Source organism: Rhinatrema bivittatum, chromosome 11, assembly GCF_901001135.1.
Source record: "Rhinatrema bivittatum chromosome 11, aRhiBiv1.1, whole genome shotgun sequence".
NCBI classification, from domain to species: Eukaryota; Metazoa; Chordata; class Amphibia; order Gymnophiona; family Rhinatrematidae; genus Rhinatrema; species Rhinatrema bivittatum.
This window is the reverse complement of record NC_042625.1, coordinates 73129269-73145813: the sequence shown is the minus strand read 5'-3', so window position 1 is coordinate 73145813 and position 16545 is coordinate 73129269. Positions and strand designations below refer to the sequence as shown.

Here is a 16545-nt window from a genome sequence, read left to right as displayed (position 1 = left end):
GTGTGAGTGTATCAGACTTCATGCATTTAAATTAGGATTTTTTTTTCTATTAAATACCATGCTCTACATCTTTTAGGGCCAAAAACAGTTTAGATTAGGGAACAAAGAATATATTGTGCATATCAAAAAAAATTAAAACCCAAACTCCAAATCAAATTGAATAAGTCTCCACCCCCAAGTCAATTCTTGGTGGAAGCACCATTGACAATTACAGCCAAGTCTGTTGGGATAGATCTTCAATAACTTTGCACACCTAGATTTGTCAATATTCAACCATTCTTCCTTTACAAAACTCAGAGACAACAATCATCATGCCATGCCATAGATTTTTGACTGGATTGAGGTTGGGCCTCCGCGTCACTTCAAGACTTAACTTCTTTTTTTTTTTTTTTTTTTTTTAATCCTCTCCAGTGTACTTTTGGCTCTGTACTTTGGGTAGTTGTCATGCTGAAGGGTGAACATCTGTCCCAATGTCAGCTTTCTTGTAGAGGGCAGCAGGTATTCCTCAAGGACTTGTCTGTCTTTTTTCTCCACTCATTGGCCTTTCTATTGACAAGTCCCCCGTCTCAGTCTATGAGAAACATCCTTAGAATAAGAGGCTGTCACTACCATGCTTTATAGCAGAGATGATGTTTTATAGGGAATGTACTGTGGTGGGTTTGTAATTATTTACATTCAAGCTAAAAAAAAAATAATTCTATTTTAGTTTGCTCAGGCCACAAAATGTTGTCATTAGTTACAGTGTCCCTTTGCATAGCTAAAATGGTATTCAGATTGGCTCTCTTAAGTAATGCTCCCTTCTTGCCATCCTCGCATACAGACCAGATTTTTCAAGTGCCTGAAATATTGTCAGCGCATGCACATGTCTTGGGCACAGAAGGCTGTAGCTCTTTGAGAGTTGCCCTTTGCCTCCCGAATCAGCCTTCCTCCTTGTGCCAGTTTTAGGGACTACCTGATCCAGGCAGGGTCTTTGTGGTGTCATACACCTTCCTCTTTTTTTTTTGTAATCATTCTAACCATGCTCAGAGGGATAGTCACAGACTTTACAGTTTTTATTTCAGCATCAGAGCTTTTCCAAAACATTGTGCCAGAGCTTTTGACAGCTCCTGGATGGTCAAACGTGGGTCGTTGCTTTCAAATGAACTGCTGAATTTGTCATATTGCACTCATCGAGTTGATGATATAACACTCTTGGGGGGCTAGTTCATTTGGTGTGAGCTTTTGAAAGCAATTATGTATCTCTAAGCTATATGGAACACATACATATATACCAACCAACCAATGTACTGGTCTATCTTTATATAGCACACTGTCACCAATAAACTTATGTAAGACCCTCTATTCACGAGCAGGCATGTATACTTCCATCTCGTTTGTCATAGGGGTCTGAATTACTTTAATTGTAAATCCTACGTCTGTTTTGTTAAATTTTTTAAAAAATATCTTCACGAAAATTATAGGGAAAAACTCCCAACTAGTCAAGTCACACGGGTAATATTAATAAAGATACTGATCTACGGTGAAAAGGTCCCAAATATCCCGAAATGGCCATGTTTCGGACCGTAGTCCTGCTTCATGGGAATAGCAGAAACCAGTTCATCAATCCATCTTTTGCTCAACTCAATCCGACACGGTGATTACATCCGTGCAATTCCTTTTTCTGAATGCGGGCTGAATTTCAACCCGCCTAATTTTTGGGACCAGTACATTGGTTGGTTTGTTTACATTGTGGTGTACTGGAATACACAGTTGGTGTGTGGGTAGTTGTGTGACACATACATATATACCATAGTTATAAAAAAAAGTTTACAACCTCTTCCAAATGTTTACCTTTTGCCACCCCATGACCTGGAAGTAAAATACATTAACACAAAAACTAGTATACCAACTTACAATTTAAACCAATTGGCATAACAAGTGAGTATCTCCAGATTTAAAAGTATTTATAAATTATGTGTGTACTTAATTTTCTAAAGTTGCCTTTGAATCCTCCAACAGTTATTTTTAAAGAATATCTCTTGAAGATTCTGTCAATATCAGATACTCTATTACTAAAACTTTTATTTATTTAAGCAATTAATAAGGGAAGAAGAGGAGAAACCAGCTGCAGTTCAAAATGAGGAATAGTCTGTTACTTTAGATGTTACTGATTTTTTTGGAGAGATCAACTGATCTTGAGGTTGCATCCACAGGAACATAAGTAGTGACTTTTGCTTTTTCTCAAGATTGAGCTTCTACTACAAAAATTATTTTCAGACCTAAGTTGGCTTTATGACCACAACATTTGGATTTTTCTAGGTATTTTGAGAGCTACTCAAGTTTAAAGAAAGAAATTTCTAAGTATGCACCAAGAAGTTGTCACTTGCCATTTCATTTGTGATTTGATTTCCTTGTAAATGTTTACTGCAGTTAAACAATGTTAAATATCATCTTCTTTGAAACCTTTCAATTATGCCATTCCAGATTCTAGTGGAGTGCCTCAGGGATCTGTACTGGGACCAGTGCTTTTTAATATATTTATAAATGATCTGGAAAAGGGAAAGACAAGTGAAAACACAAGCAGATTTGTGAAAAATTGGATGAGGATCTTGTGAGACTGGCAGGCTAGGCATTTAAATGGCAGATTAAATTTACTGTGGACAAGTGAAAAAGTGATGGCACATGGGGAAAATAACATTATGAAACTATAGTATGGGTTAAGCTCCATATTAAGAGTTACTACCCAGGCAAAGGACCTGATGTCACAGTGAACAATACTTTGAAATCATCGGTTCAAGTATGGGGCAGCGGTCAAAAAAGCTAACAGACTGTTAGGAATTATTAGGAAAGGAATGGAGAATAAATAGTGAGAATCACGATGCCCCTGTATCACACCATGGTAAGGCCACATTTAAGAGTTATTGTGTGCAGCTATCATTGCTGCATCTCAAAAAAGAGAGCTGCATTAGGACTGGTACAGAGAAGGGCAACCAAAATGATAAAAGGGATGAAACAGCGCCTCTATGCAAAAAGGCTAAAGAGGATGGGGCTGGTGCAGCCTGGAGAACAGATGTCTGAGGGGGGATGATGATGATAGAGGTCTAGAAAATGAGTGGAACAGAATGGGTAAGTAAATCAGTTATTTACTCTATAAAAAAAAAAAAAAAGTTACAGACTAGAGGGCACTCCATCAATTTAGTAAGTTGCACATTCAAAACAAAAGAAAAACAGTTTTCACTCAACACATAATTAAGCTTTGGAATACAGTACTGGAGAATGTGGTAAAGCAGTTTGTGTAGCTGGGTTTAAAAAAAAGGACTGGACAAAGTCCTGAAGGAGAAAAACTGTGATTAAAAAAGTAGTCTTAGGATATAGCCACTTCTCACTACGTGATAGTAGCATGGAATCTACTTATTGTTTAGGATTTTGCCAGGTACTTATGACCTGGAAACAGGATACTGGCTTGATGGACCCTACCTCTGAACCAGTATGACAAAGCTTATGCTTTTTATCTCCTCAGAGAACATAGTTGTTATAGTCTGCTTTGGTGCTTATTATTGGGGCCTGTTTTTCTTGCGCTGTTTTCAGTTTTATTTTTTTTCCCCTTTGATGTTTTAGCTTAGAACCTAAATTGGATCTCTTATTGAGGACTCTGATGACAGTTGTTTAATATTATCCTTGTTTGTTGTAATTTTTCTTTTTATTGGTTTACTTTAGTACTGATTGCTGTTAGACTTGTGTATATTTTGAAAATTAATTTTAAAGAAGTATTTTTAAAGCATAAAACTTTAAACTTCATAAATCTGTACTGTGATATCACTCTAAACCAAACTATATAATTAGAAAATATGTTGGGTGGCATCAACAATCTAGAAGCAGAAACAAACCATTTCTGTTTGAGCCTTCTTGATTACCCCATTATTTGCCAACATATCCAAGTGAAGTGTCCAATGTGGAAAAAGTATCACTTTTAAAATGGGTCAGACACAGCCAATGCGCTATTATAAGCTTTAAACATTACCCTGCAAAGTAAAATCTGCTTGGGAATAAGTGAAGGATATCCAACCTGCTTTCCAGTTAGATATAGTTTACAAGTTTATTTGCTGCATGCCTACAGTCAAAGAACTTAAAGCAAAGTACACCACCACACACACAAAGTCAAATTACATTCCCAGGTTTTACTTGGGCATCTCTCAGTCTTACCTGGGCAAAACAAAACAAAAAGCTGGGTAGACTAAGGTCTTTAGTCTGCTCCAGGTAGAAAGTAAGATCTTTTGAAATCCAAAGTATGAAATGCCTTTGTTGTCATGGGGTCTGGGAAAAATGTTTCTAAGACAGACAAGTTGAAAATCTGATATGACCTTAGGTAGAAACTTTGGATGCATGCAAAGCACCACCATATTACTGTAAAACAGTGCAGGGTGGATAAGTCACTGAGGCTTGGCACATTCCAATTCTGCATACTGATTTAACCACTTCTAAAAATCAACTTTCTAGGTCAGGTATTTCAGCCCTCAGAAGGGCAGATGCTGAAATGGGTACTTCATCAGTTGGGTAAGAACCACATTAAAGGTCCCAAACCATTTCAGGAAGTTTGATGCAGGGTTTTATATGAAACAAACCTAGGATAAAACACAACTAAGGGTTGAACAGACACTGGTTTTCCTTCTACATGATGGTGATATGCACCAATTGCACCAAGATGAACTCTGAGAAGAATTGGTTTTGAGACCAGACTCTTAAATATGTAGAAGGTACTCAAGCAGATGTTTGAGCAGGATAGGAAAATGGATCTAGGGCTTTGCCCTCACAGATTGTAAATCTTTTCGACACAGAGATAAGACCTTCTAGTGGAACCCTTCCTAAGAACATAAGAAATTGCCATGCTGGGTCAGACCAAGGGTCCATCAAGCCCAGCATCCTGTTTCGAACAGAGGCCAAACCAGGCCAGAAGGACCTGGCAATTACCCAAACACCAAGTAGATCCCATGCTACTGATGCAATTAATAGCAGTGGCTATTCCCTTAGTAAACTTGATTATTAGCAGTTGATGGACTTCTCCAAACCTTTTTTGAACCCAGCTACACTAGCTGAACCACATCCTCTGGCAACAAATTCCAGAGCTTAATTCTGCGTTGAGTGAAAAATAATTTTCTCAAATTAGTCTTAAATGTGCTATTTGCTAACTTCATGGAATGCCCCCTAGTCCTTCTATTATCTGAAAGTATAAATAACAGATTCACATCTACTCGTTCAAGACGTCTATCATATCCCCCCCTCAGCCGTCTCTTCTCTAAGCTGAACAACCCTAACCTCTTCAGTCTTTCCTCATAGGGGAGCTACTCCATCCCCTTTATCATTTGGTTGTCCTTCTCTGAACTTTCTCCATTGCAACTATATCTTTTTTGAGATGCGGCAACCAGAATTGTACACAGTATTCAAGGTGCGGTCTCACCATGAAGTGATACAGAGGCATTATGACATTTTCTGTTTTATTAACCATTCCCTTCCTAATAATTCCTAACATTGTTTGCTTTTTTGACTGCTGCAGCACACTGAGCAGACAATTTTAAAGTATTATCCACTATGATGCCTAGATCTTTTTCCTGGGTGGTAGTTCCTAATATGGAACCTAATATCATGTAACTACAGCAAGGGTTACTTTTCCCTATGTGCAACACCTTTCACTTGTCCACATTAAATTTCATCTGCCATTTGGATGCCCAATCTTCCAGTCTTGCAAGGTCCTCCTGTAATAAATCACAAGAGGATTGTGATACAACTACTAGAAACCAAAAGAATTTGAGAACAGGATCAGAGAGAGCAAAGGAACAGATTACTCAACATCCAAGCTATGAGGTGGAGGGTCTGGAGGTTGGGATGAAGCAGTATTCCTCAGTTATGTGAGAGCTGGAAAGGTCGCCAACTTGATCAGTTTCTGAACGGACAGATCCCAAAGAGGCAGAAACCAAATGTGTCTTGGCCAAAAAGGAGCTATAAGAATCAGTTCCCAAGTCTGAGTTTTAAGGTTCTTTCTACTAGTGGAATAGGAGGAAAAGCATTCAGCAGTCTTATCCCCCAATCAAGGGAGAAGGAATCTGCCTCTAAACTACACTCTTGATCATCTTTGGGAACACAAAAACTAGCACCTTCCTGTTTTGAGCAGTGGTGACATATGTCTCTCTCAGGAGTTCACCACCAACAGAATATCTTGCTCACCACACATTGGATCCCAAGAACACTTATGGGGGTCCATATTGTGCCTCAGCTCATCTGCCATGACATTTTCCTTCTCTGATTAGTATACAGCCCAGACAGATATCCCCATGCAGATCTCCAAAGCCATAACTTGACAGCTTCCTAACAGAGAGAACCTGACCCTTTCTGCTTCTTCAGGTATAAATATTGCTGTTTATAAGTTTGAGTATATTTTGATTGGCCATGATCTCTAAAAATAGCTCACTGTTCCAGAAGGTTGTTGTGGAACCCTCTCTTGAAGGGAACCAAGGGCTTTGGGTGTGAAGTTCATTTAATTGAGCCCCCATCTAAACTTTTCCTCCTATAACTGTGGAATCTTCTGTTATGGAGGACCTGGAAATTGAGTGTATGTAGCTCAGCATAAAATCTCTCCAAGATGGGTCCCAACACTAATGGAGGTGGAGGAATGGAAGGGACTTTTTTCATATAACTCAAACTCCTGGCATAACTGCTGCATGAAAAGGATGGTACTCAGAAACAGGAAGCTGAAGTGTCTGAGGAAGGGTCAGATTTTAGTTCCAAGCCCAGTGATATCTCTTTCCATAGTGGGCTTTGAAAGGTACTTGCCACATTGTCAAGTTATATCGGCGTTGACAACTCGGCATCAACAACTCTTGGTGTCAAAGAGGCTGACATGAATGGAACAGGATTTGTTGGTGCTGGAGGTAAATGGCACTGTTGTCTCTTGCACCGATAAGACAATGACAGCATCAAAGGGGATCTCTTCCTTTCCCTTTTTGTCTGGCACTAACAGAAGGGAACTAGTGGTTCTTGCACTTCCGAAACTATGCCCTTTCCCTACATGCCACCCTTCTTTGTCTCTTAGAGTGCCCTAGGCAGCATCCTCCAACATGCACAGCAGATGGACAGGTTATGCAAGGATCCCAAGCAGCATAGACAATTGCATGAAGGCAAGATATTGTGTGCCTGCATTTGGTACATAGCTAGGGACCATTATTTTCAGTTTTTATTTTCCCTGTGAATTTATCAGCGTTTAGTACAACTAACAGAAGAAAATAAGTGGAAAAAAGTGACTCCTTTTTCCCGTTCAACAATTTTCTCCTGCATTTTTTGGTTATAGTAAATACTGAAACTCTTGGGGGCGGAAAATATAAAAAAACTGAAAACAAAAGGTCTCTATACATAGCTTAAAAGGCTTCTTTCTTGATTTAGACTTTCTGTTGTAGTAGAATGAGAAACGGTTAAACATTTTTTTAGGAAGCTCAAAAATAAGAGGGAAAAATTAAATACTGAAAGATGAAACAAGACAACAAAATCATGGCGGCAGCCACAAAAGCAAAATTGTCTTCACACGTCAGCAAAAAATAACTGAGAAGATTAACATGGTGGTAGATGTGTAGGAAGATCTGCATATGCTTAGGAAGACTTCTAAGGTTTTCTGAGCTCTGAGGAAGCACATGCCACATCGGCACCATATGACTATATCGCTCACTTGTGTGGTTGAATTTGTCCATGTTCTTTCATGGAGAAATAAGCTTTGTTAAAGCCCTCTGCTGCCTGAATGCAATATTTCATATCTGCCTTCTTACTCTCAGAATATGCTGATAAAGTAGCACTGCCACCACCATCTTTATTGGGGCACCCCGGTATTTGGAGATGGCCTTAGCCATTACTTGTATAATGTCTGAGAAAGGTCTTCAAGGAAGGGAATTACTCCTAAGCTGTGGAGGAGAAAGATCACTGATATGGACAAACAAGTATTCCTCTGATCAACAGGACCACCACCACCAATATTCTGACTCAGCATTCTCCTTTTCATGTGGAGTCTAACAAATCTGCATGGAACCACGAGTTGACCACTTTTCTGTACTAAAGGTCAACTCATTGGACAAGATCTCCGACTGTTCAAAGACAGGAGAAGTTTCCCTTTCTGAAACAGGCTTGCAACATGTGCTGATGTTGAAGGTAAATGCTCATCTTTGGCTGCTGGCACATGAATGCTCAGCATACGAAGGGGTGATGCAGGAAGCAGGTTTCTCAATGTGTCAATGGCAGTTGAGCCCATCAATACAGGTAAGACAATGCTCTTAATGTATTGGGTGACTACCTCTGCACTATGCCTCTTCAGTTCCTCCTTGAAGATACGTGGCTCAAAGAAATGCAAGTAGTTTCTTTGAGCCAAGAAATATTAGGGGTCTAATGAGGCACTCTAGAATCCTCCTGCTCTGAACTGTACATCAAAGGTGTGTTCATGATCCTTGCCATTCGACAGCCTTTCCATGCTAGGTCTTCTTGGCTCACTGCTTAAGCACTCAAAGACCAGAGGTTGACATGAACTGGGAGAGCAGGGCTATAGTCTCTTTGGGCCTAGAAACACACTTTGGCACCAAATGAATCAAGGGATCCCTTCAGCAACTCCTTGCTTCCAGCAGCTGGTGTTATGCTATGGCCATTTTGCTTCACAGACGGAGGTCAATTCAGAGGAACTGGATTTATCTTACAAATGTGTTGGGGAGGACCATGATGATGTGAATTGCGGTATCTACTCCAGTATTTGCTGAGGGCTGCCTTGTTTTGAAACAGGCTACGTGATAATCCATAAAGGACAGCTTTTGGCTGCAGTCTAGACATCTCTCAAAGCCATGCAAGAAAAATAAGACATGAAATCAAAAAATACCTACAATCCACTTGAAGTGTCACAAAAGGAGAAATATAAATGAAAGCCAAAATGGCTGTGGATACTAAAAATGGTGTCAATGTAAGGCTGTAGGAACTGTGAAAGTGGCTCATTCTGAAAACACTAAAAAAAAAAAAAAAATAGGGTAGAATCACCAAAAATCTGAGTGTGCAGCTCTGAGAGTCTGATGAGAATGGTGGAGAGAAAAAAAAACCAGAAGTATGCAGAAGGCACATGTGTTACTGCATATTCCCAGAAGGCATGATGAAGCTTCTGTAGAAAGCTCTAAAAGAGGGTCTGTTTAATGTGGTCATGGATGACATTATTCACATGTGTAACTGACATGAACTGCTTATCTTCAGATAAACAGTGGCCAACTCATCAGTAAGAAAAGACCCAAACTTGAATAGTGAGAGACCCAGTCATGGATAAAATCTCCAATTATATCCTATAAATGTCAGAAAAAAAAAAAAAGCTTAAAAAATGGAGGGAATCTTATCACACTATAGGTCAGATGGATCACATTGAAATGTTTGTGGCTTCAGAATATGTGGAATGGATATCAATGCTCAGAAGTAAGTGTGTGGTGTGATGTGACGTGTGTTGCTTTTAATATTCAGATGGTCTTTCAAAAGCTCACTATGTTGTCAAAGTACATTCACAGCAAAGGCTTTACCATTGAGCATTACAGACAAATGTCTAGTGCCAGCAAAGCAAGGGAGTCCGTTTTGCTGGTGAAATAGGCCTTCCCACAGCTTCTGAGGGCCAGGCAGAAAGCAGAACTTCCCTAATTCCTAATTATTGTATATCAAGGGGCTTTAAATTAAAAAAGTTACACTTTTGTAAATAAAGAAAAAACCTTTTTTGTAAGGAGAATAGTGTTCTCTAACCCATGCAAAAAAAAAAAAAAAAAAACCAACCCACAAGTAATATACCAGCTACTTTTTTTTTTTTTTTTTTAAATGGCAAAGGCCTATGATACCCTAGCACAGGTTCCTTCTGTTTTTCCTCTGGTGTTGCTGATGTGTAAGAACTGAATTTCTCCAATATTCTCTGCCTTTTGCCACTTCATAACTCCTTCAGTGATGCCACACATTCCTTATGCGACTGGGATCACCACCGTGAATGCTGTCAGAAAAAGGATTGTGTGACATTGCAAAAGATCAAACAGGAAGAAAATGGAGTAGGTAAGAGTGCATGTTACAAACAAAATCTCTAACAAAACCAAACATGGGAAAAGAATTACCACACAAGAACAGGAGACAGTTTTGGTAAAATATTTCTAATAAAATGTACCCAGATTTAATTGGGCTTCCTCTGAACTTTTCCAGGTTGAATAGAACTAGGCAAGGCTCTAACAGCCGGCCACAAAAAAACACCAACATTCAGAGAAAAAAAGTAGAACAATCTACCCTGAATTCTCAAAATTAAAATTCAAGCCTGATTTCAGCCAAAAAAGTGACAAGAACATATATTGGCAAAGTGGCTTGAACATCAGCAATTTTACAATTTAACAGAAAAAAAACAACTCACGGCCCCTCCCACATCATATTCATTTCTTCTTTGTGCCCAGCCTTTTGAAGACACTCACTGGCCCAGTATTGTCCATCTGAGCACTATGGCTCTCGCTGGTGCTGCTCACTTTTGTGCTGCCTACAGTCCTTTTGATGGTGATGCGGAAGGCAGGTTCTGCCTTGCTCCTGCTGCTGGTGACTTTGCTGTCCTGTGCCACTAGAGGCAGTGGGGATTTTCCCAGTCTCTGGGTAATGCTGACCTTCGCTCCTGAGGCAGCCTTCGTACTTTTCGTAAGACCTGCCGCAGCAGTCTTGCTGCCAAGCAGTTTAATGGTGGACACAGCCAGCCTGGGTTTTGTACTGGTGGCTTTTGCCTTGATGGTTATTCCTGATTTGGCAGTTTCCTTACCAGGGGGCTTGGTGATCCTTTTTAGTACTCCAGCATACTGCAGCACTGAACTATCATCATCACTCTCCAAGGCTTTATCTTCCTCCTCCATAGCATCTCCCAGACGGCTAAATACACCTGTGGGCTATTACGCATTAAAAAAAACAACCAAAAACACATTAAAAAAGTGCAATGTACTGGTATACTGGTAAAACAACAGCATTCCTGATTAGCATATATTCTCCATGGACAAGCACAACAAACAGCAAGTCATCCTATGGCACCAAATTGGATTTTTCTCTCAAAGCCCAAAAAGTTTAACTTTGCTTTCTGAGCATGCATGGGTTGTCTTGTGTTAGTGCCCCCCTTGCATGTCTCCTCAATCTATTTTCATTTGCTACTGCAAATGGTCTGAAATAGTCTCTTTCAGCATCACCGCTATTTCTGAGAAAATCTATAGAAAAGGAGAAAGTCCTTTCAAAAAATGGCAGTGTGGACACAAAATGTCCATACTAGATTTATATTCCCTTTGTCTGAAACACTTAGGACCAGATCATGACTCTTCGAGCTCTGACCCCTGCAGACATGGGTCCCCAAAGGTGCTAAATTTACTAAGAACTCACGCGCAGATATGAACTCAAACTGAAAATCAATTTTAAAACATTTCCTGGCCAGAGAAGCTGAGTCATCAACAGGAGCATGCTAAAAAGTTGCCATAACATTCTTTCAACAAAATTATGGCAGACACAAAGGATTATGCGAAACCTGTGACATGGTTAATTTATAACTGACATAGCTACAAGGCTATCTGCAACAGCCATAGCAGCATGGCTAAGGGCAACAGGTCTCAGGGATGATTTCCACAAAAACTGGCAGATATCCTCAGATAAGTTCTCTGCTGCACATGGTGTAATGTGAAGGAAACAATAGAAGCGATGAAAGAATCAAAATACAGCTCTTCAGTCTCGCTTCTCATCAAGAATCCAACATGAGAAGGTTCAAGCAAGACCCTTATGAGCAGCCATATTTCTATTCCCAAAGGAGAAGATATCATTCTCTACTACTCTTATAGGCAATGCCCAATCGCAGCAACACCAGCCACAGTAACAAGGTCAGCAACCACAAACAAGACAAAATCAGAAAGACAGAGCGAACAGCCTCCATAGAGATCCATTCTTTCCTCTCGACTCCAATCCGACCTGCCAACAAAACCCATTTCTGGAAGTGGAAGTAGGGGGAAGGCTATAGTTTGCCAGCGGCGATGTTTTGAAGTTTAGAAAGTATCCTTTATTATTTTCAAAACATTTTTTGTTCAACTCCAGCCAGTCTTGAAAAACAAATGAGTTTTGAAGTAAGAAACAAGATGCTTTCTAAATTTCCAGAGCCTGCCACTGCCAAAGCCACCACTTACCAGCGACACTCACAAGAACAACTCTCCATATTACAGAAAGAGTTGCAATCACTTCTCCAATCAGAAGCAGTTCAACCTGTTCCATTTTCCTGTGATTTGGGGATTCTATTCAAAATACTTCCTAATTCCAAAAAAAAAGAAAAAACCAAACCAGGGGTGATCTTCACCCAATACTAAATCACAGAGATTTGAACATTTTTAAGTTCAAGATTAATTCAATAGGTACGATATTACCACTCCTACAACAAAGGGACTGGCTAACGTCCTTGGATCCAAAAGACTCCTATGGTGCATTCCAATCAACAGGTCTCACTAGAAATATGTAAGATTTGCCCTAGAAGGCAAACATTACCAATACAGAGTACTACCTTTTGGACTTGCTGCAGTCCTCAGCGTATTCACCAAATGCCTAGCAGTTGTAGCAGCTCATTTGAGAAAACAGAGCATACTAGTATTTCTGTACTTAAACAAGTGGCTAATATGGAGCCCATCCTACCTTAGGAACAATGCACTACCTCTGATTCCTAGATTAATTACATTAAAAAAAACCAACCCATACAGGCCAAGGGAGCATCTGGAATTCATAGGCACACAGCTGAATGATTAAATCAAAAGCATATCTTCCAATGAAGAGAATGAAGAAACAGCTTAGCACAGGTGAAACTGAGGAAATGGATGGCAGCCAAGCCATTCATGAGATTACAAGGACACATGGCTTCAACAGTATATGTAACTCCATTAGCATAACTGAAAATTATGCAAGCACAATGGTATCTAAAGAGCAAGTGGAACCAACTAAGTCAGCATTTCCCAACCCTGTCCTGGAGGCATACCTATCCAGACAGGTTTTCAAGAAAGCCACAATGAAAATGCATGGGAACACTGCACTAAGTTACAAAGTCCATATAAACAAAGAAGGAAAGGATTCACTCACATGGACAATGAAGAGAAACTTGCTAAGTGGTTAGAATTTTTACCCAGCATCTATACAAACTATATTAATTGATGCATCCCATAACAGGTGGGAAGCACATCTCAACAATAAATGTACTGAAGAGAAATGGTTGCAAGACGAATCCATGCTTCACATTAATCTTCTAAAAGAGTGATGTTCAATTCTCTAAACGTATTCAAGCCTGGTTGAAAAATAGAACGCTACAGATACAAACCAAGTGGTTATGTTCTATATAAATGAACAGGAAGGAGCAGGTTCTTACTAGCTCTACAAGGAGTCTATAGTGATGTGGAACTAAGCAGTCAAATGGAAAATACTGATTCCAGCAATATATCTTCCAGGGAAGATTATCATAACAGCAGACAGAGTAAGTTGTCAACTACAACTGCACGAGTGGTCTCTCGATCATACTGTATACTGAAAGCCCTTTTCGGGAGATGGGGCATAGCAGGAATAGACATTCGCATCTCCATTCAATCAAACTATCAAGATACTGTTAAAAAAGGCCATGACAAGTTGCAGTACTGAAGGATGCCTTTCTAATTCCATGGAACCAAGTCATGGTATTCACTTTCCCCACCAATAGTGAAAAGCATTCTAAAGATGAGACAGGACAAGGGAAAAATGATCCTGATATCCCCCCAACTGGCCACGACAAAATTGGTTTCTGTGGTAAAGCAGACTAGTAGCAGATACACCTGTAAGGTTACCAACAATTCCAAACCGGGAAACTAGGATGACAGAATGGTCCTACATTCCAATTTCTAGCATTAACAGCATGGTTATTGAAAGCAACATAATGAAAATTTCAATTGTCACAAAAAGTAAATGAAATTTTGCTTGCATCTAGAAAACGTTTCAAAGGAAATCCTATAATTTCAAATGGAGGAGATTTGCTAATTGATGTACACAAAGAGAACAAGCTTCCGTATGTCCAGCTTCTAAAATACTCCAATACTTGCTTCATCTTATGAACTTCTGATTAAAAACAAATTCCAGAGTACATTTGAGCACAATAGTGGCTTATCACAGCATTGTTGACGGAAAACCAATTTTGCAACAACCACTAGTAGCTAGGTTCATAAAAGGACTATTTAACCTTAAACCTCTAAGAAACCAGCACCTCAATGGGACTTAAAATACTATCCTGACCCAGCTTATGAAATCACCAAACAAATCAATGGCTACTTCAGAGCCGAAGTTCCTGGCATGGAAAACTATTTCTAATAGCAGTCACATTAGCACGAAGAGTGAGTTATAGGCCTTAGTAACCTATACAACAGATATTCAAAAACAAAGTACTCCTCAGACATCCAAAATTGTTTCTTAAAGTAGTATCAATTCCACCTGATTCAAGAAATACCAACAATGTTTCCTAACCCACATACAACTGAGGAGCAGGTATTGCATATACTAGACTGCAGAAGAGCCCTTTTATTCTACATCTCTCTCATTGTTATACAACCATCGGTTTGGAAATATACCACACTGTAAAAGTGAATCAGGTCAGAGCAACAGCCATATCATCACAATTTGGCAACAATCCAGGGTGGTCAATTATAGATACTTTTACAAAACGTTACTGTCTCAATAAGAACTTGTATAAAGATAGTGTATTTGGACAAGCAGTGCTAAAAAGTATTTTTAAATAATCAAGCTTCCTGCAACATGCAAGATAGTTTAACTTTTGAATGGTTGCTTTGTAACCTATGTCAGAGCAGCCCTCAGCTGGGGAATCCCATCCTGTATGGCAGTTTTTTTGTGCTTGTCCACAGAGAAAGCGAAGGTGCTTACCTGTAACAGTCGTTAACTGTGGACAGAAAAGCAAACAGCTATACAATTCCTCCCTAGGAAGTTCACATAGCTTGGAAAAAGACAGAGGAAACTTCTGCACAGTGACACTAGTACAGGAAGACCCGCACGTGCTCAGAAAGCATAGTTGAACTTTCTGAGCTTTGAGAGAACCACCACCCAACTCGTTACCATTGGTTGACATCAGCCATCTTGTGTGGCAGTTTTGTTTTGTTCAGGGAAAACATCTGCAAGAGGGAAGCAACTTTTCTGTCTCCCTCACAGACAGAATCATATTTAAAAGAAGCTTTACAAGGTTCATAAGCCTTAAGTTTTCGAATTAAACCACTCGCTTTGCTCGATCATTAAAATAGGTCCAAGAAAAACTGGGCCTTGGATAAAAGCAACTAAAAATAAATATTCCAGAGCACCAACAGGGTGGGTTTTTAGCAGAGATATGCTAATGTACAAATCTACATCCAAGAAAATGTTTACATGGGGCAAAGAAAAAAAAATTTTTTTTAACTTGGGTCTGATGGCTCTGTAATAAAGCTTTGCAATGCCATGCCAATGGACAGAATACTTGATTCTTGGGTCAAGTCTTCTGCTCCCTAGGTTGACCAACATGGAGATGCTATGAAGGCAGCCTGCGTTCCAAGCCCTGGGAGACTTTAACATTTGACACTTTGTGGCTGGATTTAAGGCCCATGATTAAAGGATGTTGGAAGGGAGCCCTGGCACATGACCCCCTGGCCAAGGACAGTTGCTGTAATGATTGGGCAAATTGAGAGGGGAATTAAGAGGAAAATATCCCCAGGTAGATGCCAATAAAGGCTCATGGTGTTGGTTTTTCTTTTCCTGGTTCCAAAAGAGCTGGAAGCAGAAAGAAACTGCTAGGCCCAAAAACAAATACCAGTTAAAAACTTACTTTAGGAGCCAGGGCAAAGATTTTGCTCTTTGTTCATTTTTGTCTTTTTTCAACTTTTATTGCCTTTTAGCTATTTCCTGTTGACTTTTTCAAAATGTTTTTATTTTTAATCTTATCTTTTTTTGCACTTTGTTTTTTTTGTCATTTTTGGATCTCTCTTTTTACTTGGAAGTCTTGTTTATTTATCCTAGTAAATTTTGTTTTGGCTTTTTCCTTCATTTTCTCTTCCCTAGCCTCTTTCCTCCCTCCCTCTCTTGTGCTGGCTAGGGATAGCCAGATGTTCCCCCTGGGGTCTGGGCCCACTCCAGGTGCCCATGTGCTAATTTTTAGGCACCTGAAAATTCTGCTTTGTGAAGAATAATCAGAAAACCTAATAAAGCATTATTTGGTTGATAAAACAAGGACACAGATCAAAGTGATTTCTATGCCCAATTAGGAAAAAAAAAATTCTTAAGGCTGTGATTGCTAGGCAGAATGTGGAAAGTGAGAGGAGCTGGCAAACAGAACAAAAAAATCACAACAGCTCACCTTGTTTCCTGTAGTAGTGTCTACCTTAGTTTCAGCCCCAAGCCGGTCAAACACAGATGTCCGCTGTATACCTAGAAGAGCCATAATGAAGCATAAAATGATAGATAACTAAACCAAATCAACTCCCTGCAGCAGCTGCAGATAAGCCTTTGTCA

At 39.6% G+C, this 16545-nt stretch overlaps 1 protein-coding gene across 3 annotated transcripts in view; it reads right to left on the bottom strand.

Annotated features, from left to right (window-relative positions):
• Positions 1 to 10154: 10154 nt before the first annotated feature.
• Positions 10155 to 16545, bottom strand: part of C11H19orf47 (chromosome 11 C19orf47 homolog) — a 45541-nt gene continuing 39150 nt past the window's right edge. For all 3 annotated transcript variants that reach the window (XM_029571526.1, XM_029571527.1, XM_029571528.1), the window contains exons 9-10: positions 16391 to 16461; positions 10155 to 10922 (exon numbers count right to left, since the gene is read on the bottom strand). In XM_029571526.1, the coding sequence (XP_029427386.1) occupies positions 10428 to 10922; positions 16391 to 16461 (566 nt within the window). In that variant the 3' untranslated portion in view covers positions 10155 to 10427. The remainder of the gene's footprint in view (positions 10923 to 16390; positions 16462 to 16545) is intronic.